The following is a 20,934-nucleotide window of genomic DNA, read 5'->3' as shown; positions in this document are numbered from 1 at the left end:
TCGCGCGGCAACCTTTCCCGTACCCCGCCCACCCTCGTAGGCAGGCTGTTTTGAGAGAGGTGTGACCAAGGCGTGTGTTCCCCTCTTGCTTCTGATTGGTGGCAACGCGTCAGCTGGCGTGTTCTGTGTTGTGATTGGCTGGATGCTCGGCGAAGGGCGACGTCTTGTCAGAGGACAGAGGCAAGATGGCGGCGCTGAGGAGACTACTGTGTACCGGGAAGGTGAGGCGGGGAGCCTGCCGGGGTGGGAGCCGGTGTGGTGTATGAAGGGGACTTAGTGTGTTCTGTCTCCGCAGAGCCGGCTAGCCGTCTGCTTCCAGAGGGAGTTCCACAGGAGCACGCCCGCCGCCCTACAGGTACTGTATGTGAGTGACACCCCCCTCATTGGGGCCCCCTGTGAGCTCTGACCATGACTTAGTCACCAGCTGCAGGGCCACAATGTGTCCCCTCCCTGAAAATGAGCTGCTCTCTGGATGTATGGGTCATTGTGGGTGTTTGATGGCATTAGAGACTGCAGAATGAGGATTGTCTTCAGTTAGAATTCATATCTCCTAGATTGTAAGCTCCCAGGATCAGGGCCCTCCTTTCCCTCTTGTATTGAACTGTATTGTTGCTGTATTGTCTCCCGTTATATTGTAAACAGCAAACTGTTGGTGCTATATAAATCCTGTATAATAATAAGAAGAAACGATTGGTCTGCCGGAACACCAACAATGCACTGTCTCTGGCAGCTCACCGCAACACGCCACCATTGGTAAGGTACATAAGAGTGACATTCACCCCGTAATGTGCGCTACTACTGTGCAACAGGGCCTCACTCACAGGTATTGCAGCGCACACCGGTGTGAAGGCTGTGTTTTGCCTGATGGTGATGCAGAGGCGTTCCATGCATCCCCTTACAGGCAGTCCCATTCATGTCAACTGGGATGCAGCAGCTGCATGGACCTCTCGAGTTGACATGCGTGTGGGTGCACAGCCCTGAACACAGTGTACATTTGGGGGTCGCACTCCCGCAGAGATGTCAGTTTGGAAGCCTTGTCCATGCAGCCGCTGCATCCCAATTGACATATCCAACACAACAAACACTTTTCTTCTGCACTAGGAAAGGACTCAGTAGACCCAATGGGAATGTTCTGGACTTTTCTGGAATATGCACTGCTTGCTGCCCTCAACAGACCGGGGTGGTCCAAATACACTGAATACAAATCATACTCACAATAGACATAATAACACAGGCATGTCAAACTGAACAAGATGTATGATCCAAACAACATCTGAGTCCATACGAAGGGCTCTGAGGAAGAGGTTGTGTCCTCGAAATGCGTTAGCCTGTTGGTCATCCAGGGTTCCATCGTATGGACTCGGATGTTGTTTGGATCATACACCTTGTTCAGTTTGACATGCCTGTGTTATTATGTCCATTGTGAGTATGATACCTATTTTTGTTTCTTTAATAAATTATTTTAAACGATAATGCACTAGGTCGGTGCGCCCTTTTTCTGTTTCTCCATTTGCATCCCAATTGACATGAATGGGAAACAACCAGACGGATCCACTAAAGCAGATGGTCCTTTTTGGAACACACCAAGGATGTTCTTCTCTAATACTTTCCACCAAGATGCTCAGAAACGTCATATAAAACCATCATAGTGCTTTCTGTAAAATTATATATTAGTGATGCACCGATACCGGTTTTTGGATTTTTTTTTTCTTTTTACTGGCGAGTATGAATACAGATACCTCTGCGATGTGATTTGAGCCCATACAAAGTGAATGCACTGAAGTGAATTGCATGCGATTTGAATAGGAATGCTGTGCGGTTCCTGTCCGAATCTCATGCAGTTTCCCGCACCGGTGCTGTGTGAACTCAGGTTTGTCTTAGTGACTTTGAGCCTCTGTTCACAGTGGAGCGGTGGCAGAAATCTTTTTGCATGACAAGTTCCACCATCTCTGGCTCCTGATCCCACTGTGGACGTCAACGGCTGCAGCTTGGGCTCCTCCTGCCTCTTTAATGGCTCTCTCCCCCCCCAACCTCCAGCGGTTCCAGCCATCCACTGGACCCCCTTCCCATCCCACTGTACTAGATTGCCAATCCCCGCTGTCAGACAATGAAAAGTCACGGGATTTGAAATCCCCACGGCTTCTTCTACTCTCCTTGCAGTGCTGACAGTAATGTAATTGGTGGCTGTGAGGACAGCCACGAATACCTGTGGCCACCAGCAACCTGTCAGTATAGTAAATGGGCCCGGCAGCCGTACCTAGCCAGTCAGAAAATTCCTGACGCTACAATTCCCACCAGCCTAAGAGCCAGTTCACACCAGAACACGGTGTGGGAAACCTTCATCCCGTTCGCTTTTCCCACACCGCACTTAAACTGTACTAGAATAAGAATAAAAGTGCAGCGCTAAGTAACATGAAAATTAAATGATCACAATGATCACTCACCCAGTGTATTATTAGCAATAAATAATCATAAATAATGACCAATAAATTATTAAAAAATAAAGTGACAGTCTGTGCAAATGTAAATTCTTGATCAGATCCCATGGTGGTGCTCCATAAGGTGTAGTAAAATTACGCACTCACCAGATGCGTAATGAAAGTACGCATAATAAAACCCAGCAGTGGTCTCCTTTTAAGGGTCTGGTCAGGGGTAGAGAAAATCCTCCCTCTGGGTAAGTGGTGTTGTCTGAAGCAAGCACAGACGTAATGGGATCCAGCCGGTCAGAGGTCCCTTTAAGGGATGGATGGGTGCAGATGCCTGTGTACAGGAACTCCCTTCTCTGGTACTGAATGGCTGGATCAGGCAGACTCTATGGGTAAATAGCTCCTCGGGGGAGCATGTGAAGAGTATCCATAGTGTAGTATTTAAAATTCAATTTATTGGGTCAATATATTGATTTAACAAATTCCAGGTATAAAATCATGCAGAGTTAAATTCAAGCAGCGAAAGGTAATGCAGAGTTGTAGCAGCGTCAGGTAATGGACTAACCGTCCAGTGAGTAAAATGGCCGCCAAACCTCCACGTGGCTACGGTGGCGTGACATCACGGCGTCTTGGCCCCTCCTTGCAGTCTGCAGTGGGTGTCAGTTCAGTGCCAACGACACCACGAATGCAGTGTGTTTGCCTGCAGCCGACTGCATAGTACAGAAGCACCATGCAATCCAGTTGCTTTGTGCATGCACTGCTCTGGTCTGCCGGCCCATTCATTTGAATGGTCGTAAATTACACTGCTCCTGGATTGCATGTGAATTGCAAAGGAACACATGGCATGCACATTTTAAGCACTTTGGCTCTCATACTTGTTCACCCCTTGTGGACCAGAGCAATTTTTATTTAAAATTATATAGTGAAGCGCTTAAATTCTATACAAAATTATACTAAAATGCATTAGATTACAGGTGCAAAAAACCTCAAATCATATCACATCATGTGCAATAACATTTCCTCCCAGCAGGGGGAGTAAAAATCAGTTTTAAAATTAACACAAACCTCTAATGTGAAATAATCATACACAGTGATATACCTATAAAATATATATGTGTTCAACACAAACTAAAAGTGCATAAGTTAAAAATACAAACTAAAGAAACCACAAATAAGTGATTATCACACTCAATAACTAATATTCTTATATATCCATGTGAAAAAATAAGTGAACACCATAATTAAAAATATAAGTATAAATACTTTTTTCCAAGTACAACGGAATAAGCTTAAGTGCAAAAACAAATCCGTGCGTCACACTTAAAACAGTTGCTCTATTTAATAATAAAACAAACAATCACTAGTGCAAAACAGTCCATGCAAGTGCAACTAAGTGTGCTGGTCATAAAATGTGATCCACTTCTAGTGTGTATGGTATCCTCCAAATGGCAGCAATGCCTGCTCACCTCCCCTCCTAGACCCACACAGGGCCAAACAGCAATTTCCACCTCAGTGGTATCTCCTCACTTGGCAATCTCCTCCTTCCCGGATATCTTCTTACCTCCTAATTTGGGTTATTTTCACCAAAGACATGTAGCAGAATACATATCGGCCTGCATAGGTGTGATCCTAGCCTTAGACATCCCAGGCTTTGTATATTTTTATATTTCTGCTATGGACTTATTTATTCAGCGACAACTTTGTCATTACTTGAGTGAAAAAAAATACATACTTTTTTTTTTTTTTTAAAGGACAAACAAGGCATTTCTTTTTGTATATATTGTCTTGCAACAATTTACAAACTTTTTCACAATCCTTAAACAAACATAACAAAAGTGTAACCAAACGCTCTTTTTCTTTTTTTGAGCGGTGTTGGTTTAAATATAAATAGTGTTACTGCAGATAAAAAGTGAAAATTTTATTCTGTAATTTTGTTCTGTTTAAAATCGCATTAAAATGATGATTCTGGTACAAATCATTGCAAAATTGTTTACAAATGAAGTGCGTTTCTGTTTTTTTTTAATTTACGCTTTTTTAAATGTCAAGTGTAAAAATATTTAAGTGATTCTAAAAGCTTATTTTTAAAAGAAAAAATAACAAACATACCTATACTTACCTGCTGTGTGCAGTGGTTTTCCACAGAGCAGTGCGGATCCTCCCCTTCTTGGGTCCCCCTCAGGCTCTCATGGCTCCTCCCTCCTGTTGGGTGCCCCCACAGCAAGCTGCTTGCTATGGGGGCACCAACTGCAGTGTGTCCATTCACACCCGGAGCTGTGGCTCGGCCCTGCCCCCCTTCTTATTGGCTCACTGGCTGTGATCGACAGCAGTGGGAGCCAATGGCTGCTGCTTCTGTCTCAGCCAATGAGAAGAGGGAGTCCCAGGATATCTGAGACTCCAGTGCACATTGCTGGATCAAGAGGGGGCTTAGGTGAGTATTAGGGGGGAATGCTGCATGCAGAAGATTTTTTGGCTTCATGCATAGCCTTTACAACCACTTTAACAAACAAAAACAAAGTTTTACATTTTATTAATAATATAGAAATTAAAAAAAAAAATTGAAGGAAAATAATTGACTCTTCCTGACCACGCTATAGCCAAATGATGGCTACAGCGCAGTAGTCAAGTTCTGGGAGGGTGCCATATCCCATCCTCCCAGAACACGCCCCCAGCGGCCGCACCTGGCGCTCTCTGTGATCGCTATGTCCTTTGAACACAGTTGATCACATGACATGGTAAAGGGCTAATCACAGTGGCACAGAGAAATGCGGATCCGTGGGCGGGTGCCATTAGTTCTAATGGCACACCACCCGCACTGGAAAACGCAACTGTACTGGGAACCGAAGTTGACGTGCGGGATGCGTTTTCAGAAGTGCAGAGACTTCGTCCCTGCGTGTCACGGGGCACGGGAGTCCATTCAAATGAATGGGCTCTCGTGCCCGAGCAGAACGCGGCCCGCACGGCCACATATATGTGAACCAGGGGTTAAGGCTGTCAGCAGATCGACCTCTACAAATTCAGCAGTGCCAATAAATAGAGAGCAATTGGGCATGTGCAGAGCAGGGTGAGACAGGGTATTACTGGTTTTTAAACAGTACAGGCACTTATTTTTAATGTTTTACATAGCTATACCTGCAAAAGGAGCCAGCCTTAAGTGATCTAGCTGGACTTAATTCTCTGACTAAAGTTCCACTTTAAAGCACAAAAACTGTAGCTGCTGACTTTTAAAAAACAGCCACTTACCTGTCCCTCGGTCGCATGGTGTGTCCCCCACAGCCCATTTCACCGGCCGTCCTGTATTCCAGGAGGCCAGCATTTTCAGTTTGGGCATCCAGCTGTGATAGCTTGCAGCTTCACAGCCGGGTACGCACTGCACATGCGCGAGTAGCACTGCGCTTCATGAATGGTCCTGTAGTCTTCTGAGACCTGTCACGTTTCCCAAAAGACTACAGGGAGGGAGGACACCTTCCGATTGCCTAGGCAATTGGAGTGGGTACCTGTCAAATTCGGGTACCCGCTCCCCGCCCCCCAAAGGGGCCATTCCTTAGTGGATTTTTTTTTTTTCCTTTGTAAATGAAAATAATTTCTTTGAAAATTAACTTTTTTTTGTTTTAGGTCACTGTTCGGGATGCTCTGAACCAGGCTATGGATGAAGAGCTGGAGAGAGATGAGCGGGTGTTTTTGCTAGGAGAAGAAGTTGCCCAATACGATGGAGCTTATAAGGTAGAGTGCATATGTGGATTCTTTTTAGTTTCTGCAAACCAATGGAAGCTTAAAAAAATCCAAAAGCAATATCTTCTATCCTTTCCTCCCTGTCACACATCTTCCACAAGTCTTACTTTTATTGATGCATCTGATCAAGCCTCACACCTACAGTTGAAATCTTAATTCTATAAAAGTAATGAAAATTCCAACTAGGCGAGTTAAACAGCCTTATGTTGGCAGTGTTAGGATTTGGGAACTCTACAGGGACCGTTACGTTAGAGTCTGAGATGGCTAAAACACAGATGGTTTGTGACTCTGTGACAAAATCAACCCAAAAGTGACACCTTAAGTTTGATTATTGAAATCTATTTTATATGGACAGTAACACACGACTTTGCATTGACTTGTATAAGAAGACCTATACTGTTTAAGCTGTGCCTAAGAAAGACAGGCAGAGGGCAAAGGACTAGTCACCACCAGTATTGCATGTGCTTTCCCTGCAGCCAAGCTTTTCCCCAATGCATGCTTTATTCTGCACTGTGTCTAGAAGTATATTCACTCATCTTGGTAAAGTCAGGACCTTGCTTCATCATGTCAGAACTACCCCCAATGACTGGTGATCTGATGACTGGTGGGAGAAATATTCAGGAATCTGCAAGAGAGGTGGAGGGAAGTACAGAGTCAAAAAATAAGAGAAGCAAAAAAAAAAATAGATCCTTGCACAACCAGGTCCTCAGGTACAGCTTTCTTTCCAGCCACAAGAGCAGTGAACAGTAGTGAATACAAGATTTGTGCCCCGGCGTATGGGGACGGTAAAATTCACAATAGTATGATATGCAAGAAGGATAGCAAATAAACTGAAACACCAAGGAGTTGATTTACTAAAACTGGAGAGTGCAAAATTTGGTGCAGCTCTGCATAGAAACCAATCGGCTTCCAGATTTTTTTTTTAGTCAAAGCTTAAAGTGTTAATAAACCCACAACAGTAAAATCAGCCTCTATATGCAGTAAAGCATGCTTGTTATACTCGTTGTGGAACCTAAGGGGTTAATCCTCTGCATTGTGTAAAAAGGCTGCTTGATCCCTCCTTCTCTGCCCCCCCCTTTTGTTCAAATGACCACCTGATACAAACTGGATCCGTGGCCCCATACACATGCTCAGTTTGTTGTGTATTGCTAGAGGTTTTTTTTTCTTGGGAGAGTGCATGTGATCAGCACAGGGCCAATCAGCACTGTCCAGACAGAGGTCAGGGGATTTCCATCCCCCTAGAGAAAACTCCTCCTACAAGCTTTAACCAGTGTTCTGCTGAAGTCACAAGACTGCTCTAACTGATGAGACAAGGTATTTAGCAGTTTATATTTGCTAAAATAAATCCATTTTCATGTTGTGTGTACTGTGTGAGACCAGATATAGTGAATGCAGGGTCCTGGGTTTAGTATCACTTTATTTGAAGAAGCTGAAGTTAGACATAGACTGGCTATCAGCTACACCAGATGTTGCACTCTCCAGCTTTAGTAAATCTCTCCCCAGTGTCATGTCAATGTACTTAGGCTTGTGGCTCCAAAATCGGCCGCAGAGGGAAGATGAGGAGAATCCTCAGCTGTCAGCAATGGAAACACTAGTGAAAAGTGTGTAAAGCTGCAGGATAGGACTGAGATCCAGAAGATTGGTCCATGATTGGCAACAGGCACTAGATAGTGAGTGATTATAGGATGAAGACTAGGTGCTGGGAAGCTGTCAAAGCACTACAGCGTGTACTCTTAACCACTTTCTTACCAGTCTTTAGCCGAATGACGGCTACATCACAATCATCTGGTCTTGGGAGGACGTCATATGACATCCTCCCAGAACGCGCCCACAGTGGTGCGCACCCACCGCAGTCTATGATCACTGTGTCCTTTGGACATACAGTAGCTAATCAAATGACATGGTAAAAGTCCAATCACAGCAGCCTTTTACAAGTAAATACACTTGCTGGTTATCGGCAGTACTTTCCTCACACTGTCACAGGAAAGTACTGCCGATAACCAGCAACTGTCAAAGGAGACATCTGCACTGATTATCAGTGCCCAACAGCTCTGCCCAGCACTGCTGCCACGTGCCTATTAGTGCCCATCAGTGCTGCATATCAGTGCAGTATCATCAGTACCTCTTCATCAATACCCATCAGTTCTGCCTATCAGTGCAGCCTAATCAACGCACATAAGTGTTTTGCTAAATTTTATAATCAAAACCAAAAAAAAAAAAAGTTTTCTTTTGTTTTATACTGCAAACAATGAAAAAACCCAGTGGTGATTAAATGCCACCAAAAGAAAACTCTATTTTTATGAAAGAAATAACAAAAATTTCATATGTGTACAGTGTCGCATGACCATGGAATTGTCATTCAAAGTTGTATTGGCACTGAAAGTTGAAGAGTAGCCTGGGCAGGAAGGGGTAAAAGTGCCCAGTTGCCTACACATATGAAATTTTTTCTTTCATGGTTAGCAAGGATTCAGCAGATTGGTCTATGTATAGCAGAAATCTGCAGAGTGGGGGAACCTGGCAATACTCGGAGGTGTCAAAGGCACTAGGTGCTGAATCAGCAGCTTGAATTATGAATTTAGAAAGTACAAAATCTTGATGTACCGCTGAACGGTTATGGATCAGGGACTGGCCGCAAAGAGAAGGTTCAGTATAGGGAGAGCTGTCAGCCTCCGGCAGAAGGCGCTGCATGGTAAAAGAGTCCAGTCCTCTGTGTACACTGAATGAAGTTCCAATGATTTGTCCCTGCCAGGGATGACAAGGGGCAGTGAATGATAGTAATTGTTATAGTAGGACAAGATATAGCACATATGGGTATCACGAAAAGGCTGAAGGCAAAGATAAAAAGCACGCAATTGCAGCTCTCAACATGCATGCTATGCAGAGTGCAGAGCCACTCTATCAGTCTATGTAGGATAAAATAATTTTATATAAAACTCGCCAATATATTAAAAAAAAAAATTCCCCAAAGAATAAACAATATAGTATATTACTGCAAAAAAGTGGGAGAAAATAGGATACCTCCTTCTCAAAAGAAGAAGACTATTACACATAAAAGTCAGAGGGAGTAAAATTAAAGGGACTGTTGCAAGCAAGTGTCCGTAAACTTAGCCTCCCTGGCGGTATTCCCGAGTGTAGTTTGGGGTAAAGTTTCAGTACCACAAGCGGTAACCCCGAGCTACACTCGGGAATACCATGCGGCGCTGCTCCGCGATCCCTCGATCACTTACCTTGTCCTGCGCTCCCGCGATGTCCCTCCTGCAGTGTCCCCGTCAAAGTAATCGGGCGGATGCCGGCATCTGTCTTCTGGGTTCCGTCCCCTGTGAGCGTCGGGACGTACGGGGACGGAACGGCGGGAAATTTGAAAATGAGAAAAAGTGACATTCATTAAAATCACATAGTATAACATTCCTGTATCAAACCATTTCACATACATTGTGTCCCGAGTGCTTTGTCCTGTGCCCTGCCTGCATTTTTACTGTTCTTATTGCCTGGAAACTGAGAAACGTCCATGGCGTCCAAAAAGCGTCTCTTTAGGTCAAAAGCGGTTTTAGACCAGCTAGAGAACAGCGATAGTAAATCAGAACCACTTGCAGAATTGAGTTATAATGATTCGTGGGGAAATTCGTCATCAGACACTGAAAACGATTCTGTGACTTTGCTCAGTGATGTGCGAACTTGGTGCTCCTATTTCAAATTTCAGTGTTTTTGGTTTGATTATATTATTGAATTAAATTTATTATTATTATATTATTATTTTTTATGATTATTTATTAAATTATAATTTATGATTTCGTGTTTCAAGTTTCATCCTACCCGGGATGTTTACTAGACTCATGTTCGGACAGATTTCAGTGAGTTATTCCTAAGAATTACAGGCCTACAATATAAAACACCAAATTTCCATGCAAAATAATGGTACCGCTTTCAGCACCAAAAATCTGAAATAATCATACCGCCAGGGAGGTTAATAAAAAACATAAACATTGTAACCAGATCTACAGTGGAACTAAGCTAAGCCTAAGTGGCTGTGAGAGGAATAAAAGGTACAGCTTTTATCCTTTTTGAATATTATACAGCTGTGACTTTTAATGATTTCTTGTGCCCGGGCACTACTGTCTTTGTATTCACTTGACCTTCTGGCTCTATCCCAGGTATATATTTGAGATCTCAGCCACAGGATCACTCCTTGGTTTCCCTCTAGACTGACCAGTAATCTGATAGAACCAGTACCATACAGTATATATTTTTCAGTGCCATCTCCAAACAAATCTTTCACTACAAATCTTGTGGGACTAGCAGTTGTAGGCACAGTGCCGTAGATGATCTCAAGCTGCAAATATACAGCTTTGAGGCTGTGTGGCACAGGAAGCTTTTTTCAGGAGTAATTTTAAGACCTAAGGTAATCTTTTACAGCAAAAGAAACCTTTCTAGGTGTTCTCTATCACATTGTACTTTTTGAGTTCAGGCTCCTTTTTAAAAAAAAAGGTGCTCAGTATGTTTTATATCCAGAAAATATGCAATAACATTTTTTTCTTCTTTGCTTTAGGTCAGTAGGGGCCTTTGGAAGAAGTATGGTGACAAACGAGTTATGGATACTCCTATATCTGAGGTAATTCTTCTGTGTTAGAAGATATAGCTGGTTAAAATGTTTTAGGGCAGTTTCCATCTTGGAGTGCTTCCAGGTCCCTGCAGCTGTGCCATGTTCAGAGATGAGGGTGGAAATAATTAAAAATGTCTGAGACCAACTGGAGCACAGTCAATCCACTAATACATTTTCATTTTCTAAGTTGTGTAGAAAAAGAGAGAAGCTGATTGGTTATGTGTAAGGGTACCTGTTGAGAAGTTCTCAGAACTTCTTTAGTGTCACAGTGATCTATAAATGGAGGATAGGTGATTGATGGAAAGGTCCATCTATTCATAGATCATATTTCATTCCTAGAGGCTGTAGTTCGGGTTCTGTGAATGAAAGACCTGGGAAGTCTGGGTATGGTTGGACACTCTTGATGGAGTGACTCTCACAGCTCCCTCAGTTCTATTAACCCCTGCCACTCCATTGAGAATTTCCGCTAACAGAGGAGATGTCAGTAAAAGAGACACATCCTACTGATTGCCTGTAATGTCCCTTGTATTTTTAACTAAACTTTATTTACTAGACTTTTGATGTTTAGTTCACCAGTAACTGGTGTTCTTAGCAATTTTTCATTACAGCATTCCTGTATCTCATCCATTGGTTTCCCTGTTGAGTGCCTTTCACATGGGGCAGACTCCGTTGAGCTCAGCAGGGGATCTGTTCGCTGATCAAAGCAGAGCAGGCAGGTATTTGCAGAGTGGATATGGACAGAGCCTGCTCTGTTCTATGGGTGACTAGGAGTAAATAGATTCCACTGTCCATTTTACACCCATCTGCCCTCTGATCTGATCTGCCTAGATGGAAGAGGACAGATCTCCTTCCATTTTTTTTTTTGCGGACCATTTACACCTACCGGGTTATGGGGATGAATGGAACATCCAATCAAGTTTGCCTGAAAAACTGACGCGCGCGCGCGTGCGTGTGCGTGTGCGTGTGTGCGTGTGCGTGTGCGTGTGGGGCCGTAGTGTTAAATTTCTGTTACTCAGTTGGTGTTAGTTCCTTTTACAATGTATCAATGGATAGGCAAGATGTTGGAAGAAGAGGCTTTTATCTGCTTTTCTGACCATGTTTCTTGTAGATTGAGGAACCAATGAATCATTAGGCTGCTGTCCTGTAAAACTGTTAGGGAAAGTTTGTTAATTTTAACATTTCTTAAAATAAAGTAGAATAACCAAGAGCTGTTTGCAGCAGAAGTCCTTTCATACTTACAGGTAAAATTGTAATTTTGTCAGCTGCTGAATTGGGGTGTCAGTGTTGTGTAGCAGGTTTATCAGAAGCTGCCAAAAAGTAATGTTCTTATTTTATTTCATATATATTAATGCTGACTTTTTCTTTTTGATAGATGGGATTTGCAGGTATTGCTGTTGGTGCTGCTATGGTATGTGTCCATTAAAGTTCACTGACCTCCATTTGCTTTGGCTTAGATATTTTTATAATACCTCTTTATATTCCTGCAGGCTGGGTTGAGGCCAATATGTGAGTTTATGACATTTAACTTCTCCATGCAAGCCATTGATCAAGTCATTAATTCTGCTGCTAAGACCCATTACATGTCAGCTGGGCGTGTCCCTGTTCCAATCGTTTTCCGAGGACCCAATGGATCATCGGCCGGTGTGGCTGCCCAGCACTCTCAGTGCTTTGCCGCCTGGTATGCGCACTGTCCAGGACTGAAGGTATTGAGTCCTTGGAATGCTGAAGATGCTAAAGGTTTACTGAAAGCTGCAATCCGGGATGACAATCCAGGTGAGTAGTCTGACCGTGATTCACAGGTACTTCTTTTCTATATCGGTTCTGTAAAGTAATTTTAAATTGCTGTCTTTGTTTACAGTGATTCTATTGGAGAATGAGCTGATGTATGGTGTTCCATTTGAACTGTCCGAAGAAGTTCAGTCTAAAGACTTTGTTATTCCTATTGGTAAAGCAAAGATTGAACGGCCAGGTATGCACATCTTATTTCTGAATATTTTATAGCATTGCTGCCCTTGCATATGGCCATATGTATAAAGGAAGTTTTCCAGTGTCTGCTACTGATACACAAAACCTTTGCTCACCAGTATGGTTATAAACTCACATGAAGGACACAGGGCACCTTTGTAATTAACTATTATACATAAATCCTTAAATATGATGGCAGTTCTGTCACTCTGGACATGGTGGCTGTAAAGGGAAATGGGGATAAATTGCACCCTTAAAGAGACCCCGTCACTACATTGTGCCCTGATTACTAAGCACATGCTTGCAGTCTGTACACGATGATGTATTTAAATTAGTGCTGTCTGTTGAGAAGAGTTATCAGTTGTCCGTTTTTTTGACACTTAGTGTTCTAGCCTCAGACTTCAGCAACTCCCTCCCCCAGACCCCTATCTCTTATTCCTGTTAGTAGATCAATGGTGAAAGCTGCTGGATGGCACCCCAATGTCAATGTGCATGTACAGTAGCATTCATTTCCAATCTTGTGAAGGTGGGAGGATGCAGGGGGCCCGGAAGTCTAAGCATGAGCAGTACTTATAAAGAAGGAACTGTGTACATTGTGCGTATCTCATGTCTATGCTGTACCTACAGGCAGTCAGATCACTGTGGTCGCTCACTCTCGCCCTGTGGGTCATTGTATAGAGGCTGCCAATGTACTGGCTAAGGAAGGAATTGATTGTGAGGTAAGAACTTAATATCTGCATAAATAACCATTTTCCCAAAATTTCTTTCAGGACAGCACCTGAGAGCTCATAGATCCTCTCACCAGGTGACAGGAAACACCTCCCAAAAAAAAATCTTTAAATGGAGGCCTCTTCCCACTTCTCCTGTTTCAGCGTTTCTTCTGCCCTGGATGGAACACCTTGGTAGAGCTGAGATCTCTCAGGGCTGTCCTGTGAGAAAAATGTCTCCTTTTACTTCCTTTTTGTTTTCCTTTTGTTGAGGCTCTGGTCCTCCCAGTTTGCCCCCTGCCTTTCTGTGCTCGGGGAGAGCCTGTACTGGTGGGGAGTGCCGCTCCAATTTTGTGTACAGAGGCATGCTGCAGCTGGGCAGGAGTTCGGTCTGGTTACGGGACGTGTGGAGGTGGCACCATATTTTTGGTGGCAAAGGAGAGCCTTGGCCACGTCCAGAGGATACGATGTGTTTGAAGGAACAGTACTTCGGGTCAGGCACGCGGCATCATTTCCACCCGTAAGTGCAGGGAGAGGAGTTTCGACTGAACTGGTGCCTATCTGTGGTTCCGGTCCAGCGCAGCAGCATTTTTTGGATTCCGTAAGCGGCCTTCTATCTAGTGTGGCGCTCAAAATAAATAAATAAATACATATAAATACAAATAAGTGACCAATTCATATAACAAATCTTAAAACACCCGCAACTGGCATCAACTAAAAATTGATCAACTGTCCCAAATAAATATCATGCTTAAAAATGACAAATTGGTGACCAAATAGTGTAATAGAGGATGCTTTTGTGGTTAAGGCATATGTCCAGCTAAAATATTTTCTCTAACAGTTGTACCACTTGTTGTTGCATATAATGATTAAACTTGAACACTCGGTCCTTATCCTTTTTGTAGGTTATCAACTTGCGCACAATCCGGCCAATGGACATTGAAACGATAGAAGCCAGTGTTGTGAAGACCAACCATCTGGTCACAGTAGAGGGGGGGTGGCCTCAGTTTGGTGTAGGAGCTGAAATCTGCGCCAGGATTATGGAAGGTATGACTACAATAAAGATGTGTACTTGCATGCCTTTGAAAAGGTCTGCTAAACATGTCATGGTGCAAGCAACAGCTGGAGTAAAGCACGGGACTAAATAGATTGTTTTTTTTTTTTTTTCTCTTTAGCATTTCCCATTAGTTATGTGAAAAATGAAAACTGGAATCTGTTGTATTACATATTTTTTGCGTTCTCCATTTCCTCCAGCCTATAATACTTACCTACTAATGCTATGTGCACTTCAGACACCCAAGCAAGTGCAGAAGATGGATCGATAGATACACTATATTGGCAAACCCCTCCAGATCATTGGATTCAGGTGTTCCGTTCACCTCCAGGGCCACAGGTGTATAAAATCAAGTACCTAGGCATGCAGACTGCTTCTAAAAACATTAGAACAAAGAATGGGTCGCTCTCAGGAGCTCAGTGACTCCAAGCGTGGTCCCGTGATAGGTTGCCACCTGTGCAATAAGTCCATCCGTGACATTTCCTTGCTACTAAATATTCCACGGTCAACTGTTAGTGGCAAAACAAAGTGGAAACAACTGGGAACAACAGCAACTCAGCCACCAAGTGGTAGGCCACTTAAAGCGACAGAGCGGGGTCAGCACATGCTGAAGCACACAGTGTGCAGAAGTCGCTAACTGTCTGCAGAGTCAGTAGCTAAAGATCTCCAAACTTCATGTGGCCTTCAGATTAGCACAACAGTGCATAGAGAGCTTCATGGAATAGGTTTCCATGGCCGAGCAGCTGCATCCAAGCCTTACATCACCAAGTACAATGCAAAGCATCGCATGCAGTGGTGTAAAGCACGCCGCCACTGGAGTAGTGGAGACGTGTTCTCTGGAGTGACGAATTACGCTTCTTTGGCAATCCAATGAACGCGTCTGGCGGTTGCCAGGAGTACGGTACTTGCTTGACTGCATTGTGCCAAGTGTAAAGATTGGTGGAGGGGGGATTATGGTGTGGGGTTGTGTTTCAGGGGTTGGGCTTGGCCCCCTAGTTCCAATGAAGGGAACTCTTAAGGCATCAGCATACCAAGATATTTTGGCCTATTTCGTGCTCCCAACTTTGTGGTAACAGTTTGGGGATGGCCCCTTCCTGTTCCAATATTACTGCACACCAGTGCACAAAGCAAGGTCCATGAAGACATGGAGGAGCAATTTTGGGGTGGAGGAACTTGACTGGTCCTGACTTCAACCCAATAGAACATCTTTGGGATGAATTGGAGCAGAAACTGCGACCCAGGCCCTCTTGTCTGACATCCATGCCTGACTTCACAAATGTGCTTCTGGAAGAATGGTCAAACCTTCCCATAGAGACACCCCTAAACTTTGTGGACGGCCTTCCCAGAAGCCTTTATGTTGTTATAGCTGCAAAGGGCGGGGCCAATTCAATATTGAACCCTACGGACTAAGACTGGGATGCCATTAAAGTTCATGTGCGTGTAAAGGCAGGCCGACCAATACTTTTGGCAATATAGTGTATATGGTTGGATGTTTACATGCACATAGATTTTACATTCTACACAGAAATACACAAAACCCTTGATGCATTTCCCACTTGCTAACTTATATATTTGATGATTTGTATATTGGGAACCTACAAACCTGCATGCCCTATTCACTTCACCCAGGAAGTATTTATTTCATTGCATGTTAACATTTTGAGATGTAAATTCCAGGTTCTTTCTCCTGTTTGGTTTTATTTTTGCAAAGGTAGGTTTTCAAACTGGTTTTCACAATAACTTGTCATTCAAAGTGTCTGCACGTCACACATAAAATTTTAGTATCTTCAGGGTGGAGTCTCCTGGCTGCATTCAGGGAGATTTCTTCTTTTTTCTCTGTTATATGAACCTCTGCCTTTATCACTGTTTATAACAGTGTCATGATGGTGAAGGTAGGGCCAAGTCACAAACCACAGGGGCGAATTACCATCCTGGCATTTATTTTGATATATCTGCTGTAATAGTTTCTACAGCTGTCAGTGGCAGTAAAGAAAATACTGACTCATAAAATACAGGTCAAGCCTTACCTTCTACAGCTCCGGTGCTGATAAAGGCAAGAGGTTTTGTGGCCCTTCTCAGTAGTAGTGTGAAAAATGCTTGCTTAATCTAGGTGCAAGGAATTCCATAAAACTCAATTACACCTGGGGCTGGTTCACACCAGATGCAGTTCAGTGCATTTTTTTTTTTTTTCTGCATCAAAAATGCATGCAGTGTTTTCCATGTATTCCAATGGCTCTAGTTTACACCGGTGCTATCAGTTCCAGTCGGTTTCTGGTGCAGAATTAAAAAAAAAAAAAAAAAAAAAAAAGTAGAACATGCTGCTTTTTTCTGCTCAAAACTGTACTGAAACACAGCAAAATGCATCAAAACCACCAAGGAACAGTGTGGTGTGAACTGTAAGCAAAAACCTATTCAAAACGCAACCAGAGTGTATTTTTGTGGTGTGAACTGGCCCTTAAATTCTACGTTGAGCTAAAAACTTTCTTTTTTAGTTTTGAATAGATTAGGGAAGGATTAGAGCATAAGTCAGGTTTTGTATTCCTATACAGGTCTATGGAAATACAAAACTCATTTGAAGCAGGTTTGGAGGCTAACTGCAGGTCAAATGTACCTGTTGATAAATTCTGAATGATCTCAAAAGTGGCTTAAAGTAAAATTTAACAATATCCATATTCTTCCCAAATAATCCATACACATCCACTACTTAACCAGTTTCCGACCACGCTATAGCCAAAAGACTGCTACAGCGGGGTCGGCTAGTTCTGGGAGGGCATCCTTCAGACACAGCTGATCACATGGCTGCGGATGGGCCAATCACAGCCGCTTTTACCATGTGACCAGCTGTGTGCAATCACAGCTGATCACTGGGTCAATAGGAAATGCCGGTTATCTGCAGTCCTCTTCTCACGCTGACAGTGCGTGAGGAGAGCCAGTAAGCGGCATTTCGCAGGGGGACATCTACACTGATCATCAGGGCAGTGATCAGGAGTGTGCTGGTGAACCATGTAGCCCCATCTGTGCTGGCAATCAGTGCCGCCTATCAGTGGTGCCCGTCAGTGACTCCTCATCAGTGAAGGAGAAAAATTACTTATTTACAAAATTTTATAACCAAAACTAACTTTTTTTTAATTTTGGGTCTTTTTATTTTTTGCTAAACAAAAACTAAAAAAACCCAAGTGGTGATCAAATACCACCAAAAGAAAGCTCTATTTGTCTCAAAAAAATGATAAAAAGTTAATGTTGCATGACTGCACAATTGTCATTCAAAGTATGGGAGCACTGAAAGCTGAAAATTGGTCTGAGCAGGAAGGGGATAAAAGTGACTGGTAGGCAAGTGGTTACACATTTTTAAAAGGGGCCCCTTCAGTGTTAATGCCATAATCTGCACAGCATACTAGCGCAGTATTCCATATTTAAAGTGGTTCTAAAGCCTTAAGGTTTTTTACCTTATTGCATTCTATGCATTAAGGTGAAAAACCTTCTGTGCTGGACAATCCCATGTGTTTTTGTTTTTTTCCTTCAGATGACTACTGCTTTAATGGCTCAGTAATACTATTTTATATTCAATTTCTTTGTTTTTCTGTCTCCCTGTAACATTCTCTATGAGCTTCAGAAATACTCCTTTCAGAGCAATAGAAGGAATTTTTTGAGTTAAAAATACATGCTTGAATAGAATTGATTCATAAAAAAAAAAAAATAAGTGGCAGTAAACTCGTTTTATCTTGTACCTATAATAAGACTTACCAGTAGGTACAGTAAATATCACCGAAACATGAACCAATTAGGAGATATTTACATGTGTAGCAGCCGGTGCCATCACTGGTGCATGCTCACTTCGCTCTCAGTGTATGGCATGCCATCCATTCAGGGAGCTGTGCCATGACCGTGACTCCTATGCATGCATGGGCATCATCGTAGTTTGGCCAGAGCCTGTGAACCTGGAAGGAAGTCTGGGTGAAGATGGATTCCCTGTCAGCAATAACAGCGTGCTGCTGGATGGATCCCCTTTTTTTTTTTCTTTTTTTTTTGGGGGGGGGGGGGGGGGGAGTCTGTCATAATGTGCTATCATGTGGTGCGGTACCCTTGCTTACTGAAACTGTACCCTACTTTACAAAAGAAAATCGTTTTTAATGTCTCTGCTGCTATTGAAGAGTTCCTCTAGCTTCCTGTCTTGTTTAAAGGTCATTATCTTTTGCAGGTCCTGCATTCAACTATCTGGATTCCCCTGTCTTCCGTGTAACTGGTGCTGATGTTCCCATGCCTTATGCCAAGACCTTGGAAGAAAACTGCATACCCCAAGTAAAGGATATCATATTTGCAGTTAAAAAGACACTAAATCTTATCTAAAGGTGTATATACTGTATATAAGTCATTTAAAGGTCATTTACATGTTATTCTAAAACCATCTGTGCTGACATCTATGTCCCATTTTGCTTTGGAAAAACTTTTTATAGGAAGAAAGCATTTCATTGTATGCTAGGCAAGTGACAAATCAGTTAAATCCCTGAGGGTGCTCCTGTATTAGCGGCTTTGCCCAGTGGCAGCATAGCCTCTTCCAACACTCCATCCAATCTGTCCTTCTCATAGTGAGAGATGTTTTAAAAGATGGACAATATTTATTACAGTAACTCAAGTACTGCTGTATAAAGCGGTTTCTCTCGCGATCTGTCCTGGTGATGAAGGAATACACACATTTGTTCCTTTGTACCACAATAAACTTCAGTATTTGTTTCTTTGAGTCTTGTCTTATTTTACAATAATGGTTTCTACATATTAATATGGTTGAGTACACCTTGGCCCTTGACAACTTTTTCTTTGATGCAGTTGATTGAAAAGTGGGAAAGGAATTCACAAGAGTGTTGTGGGCACTGAAATTGTTAATGTGTGTGACAGATTCATGCACTTGTTGGAATATGAATCTGTCAAAGGAGATGACAGAATATTCCATACTTGTCACATTGTCCTCTGTGCAGTTCAGCATTATTGAATTGCCACACCGTCTAATTATTGATATTCTGTAATTAGTGGTGCACCGAAATGAAAATTCTGGACCAAAACCGAAAATTCAGGATGCACTTGGCTGAAAACCAAACGGACTGTTTTTTGTTTTTTTTTTATTATATAATTGTATTACATTTTGACTTTTGACTTTAATATGAATTTAAATGAATCTGAATTTTAAAAAATAAAAAGGGGGGGGGGATGACTACCTTTTTTATAAAATATTAATTTTTATTTACATACAAATTACCTCCACCTCCAGCGCTCATCTGAGCCGTCCTTGTAACTGATTTGGGGAAGGGTCCGGTGGGTTGAGGTCATGGCCACATCATGTAAAAATAGCCAGGCTATTGAGGGCAGGTGCTGGACTTGAGTAATGGCTGTGGAGACCTAGTGGTGTCCTCAGAGGCTACATTACTACAGCATGCCACTGGCCATATTAACCGTGAGAGCAGATAATTTTTCCGCCCATTATCGGCACCTTTTTTGTTTTTTTGCCAAAATGCAGATAACCCTATTTTCGGCTGCCAATATATTGGTGCCTCACTATATATAATGACATTGGCCAGTATCCCTGGCTGGCAGCTGAATGGGGGTAGGTATATGTGATTGGTTACTAGGCGGTCACATTCTTGAAGTGGGGGTAGTAAGAGCGTCATTAATTTGTTGCACATGTCAGCACTGTTACAGAAACTTGCAAACGCTTGCCTGCATTAGGCACATATACTTTTAAAGGGACCTGCTACCATGTATTTTTTGTAAATGTCTGTGCAATGACATGGTCTTTGAAAGATCAGCTCTACTGTGTAACTGGCTGCATTGGTCCCCCTTACCATCTGCTAATCCTGCCAGTAACACACTTCCTGTCCTAGGGCAAAAATGCTCACTCACCATGCTGTATGGAGGAGCAGCCTTTTCATCCTAGAGAACACCTACAGAACATCTCCCTGTCTCCTAGCCCATGGCTTAGGTGGGACTTGTTCAGTAGTTCTCGTATATAGTATAGAACAATGCTAACTGGCAAAATTCAAAAGTTTTTTTTTTCCACTAATTGAACAAATAAAACAAACAAATGGTAATATGTCCTAACTGTCCTCATTAAAAAAAGGCACATTTATTGCTATATGTGTGCTTATTAGAAGGATCCCTTCATGTCCTGTGAGTGCACAGAATGCGAGGAAAAACGTACCCACTGGAGACACCCAGTGAAACCCAGCAAAATGTATAATCCTTCCCTGTTCTGGCAACAGTTTGATTGTAAAACATAGTTTGAGTATTGCTGTAGTTTAAAAAAGTGTTGATTTGCAAAACTAATTGAAATTTATAGCTTACTGTAAAGAAGCCTTTCTGTGTGTGGATGTTCACCTTTCACCCTTCTCCCTAATGTGACTGTAGATAGCTTAAAATGGTTTTTTACTGAACTATGTGAGTGGTCCTTACATTTTTTTTTCC

At 42.7% G+C, this 20,934-nt stretch overlaps 1 protein-coding gene across 1 annotated transcript; it reads left to right on the top strand.

The window, feature by feature from the left end:
* The first annotated feature begins 117 nt into the window (after positions 1–117).
* Positions 118–19,216, top strand: PDHB (pyruvate dehydrogenase E1 subunit beta). Its single transcript, XM_089682051.1, has 10 exons — positions 118–221; positions 296–355; positions 6,039–6,146; positions 10,702–10,764; positions 12,128–12,163; positions 12,243–12,528; positions 12,614–12,724; positions 13,348–13,439; positions 14,333–14,474; positions 18,680–19,216. The coding sequence occupies exons 1-10, from the start codon at positions 186–188 to the stop codon at positions 18,826–18,828; spliced, it is 1,083 nt and encodes a 360-aa protein (XP_089538177.1). The 5' UTR covers positions 118–185; the 3' UTR covers positions 18,829–19,216.
* The last annotated feature ends 1,718 nt before the right edge of the window (positions 19,217–20,934 follow it).

The sequence above is a fragment of the Staurois parvus genome, unplaced genomic scaffold, assembly GCF_062004578.1.
Source record: "Staurois parvus isolate SC_StPar_1 unplaced genomic scaffold, SC_StPar_1.0 ptg000283l, whole genome shotgun sequence".
NCBI lineage: Eukaryota > Metazoa > Chordata > Amphibia > Anura > Ranidae > Staurois > Staurois parvus.
The sequence above is the reverse complement of the archived record's forward strand: the minus strand, read 5'-3'. Positions and strand labels throughout refer to the sequence as shown.

Coding starts and splice junctions, on each gene's coding strand:
- PDHB (XM_089682051.1), top strand. CDS start 186: ATGGCGGCGCTGAGGAGACTACTGTGTACCGGGAAG. Junction 12,529..12,613: donor AATCCGGGATGACAATCCAG/GTGAGTAGTCTG, acceptor CTTTGTTTACAG/TGATTCTATTGGAGAATGAG. Junction 13,440..14,332: donor AGGAAGGAATTGATTGTGAG/GTAAGAACTTAA, acceptor TCCTTTTTGTAG/GTTATCAACTTGCGCACAAT.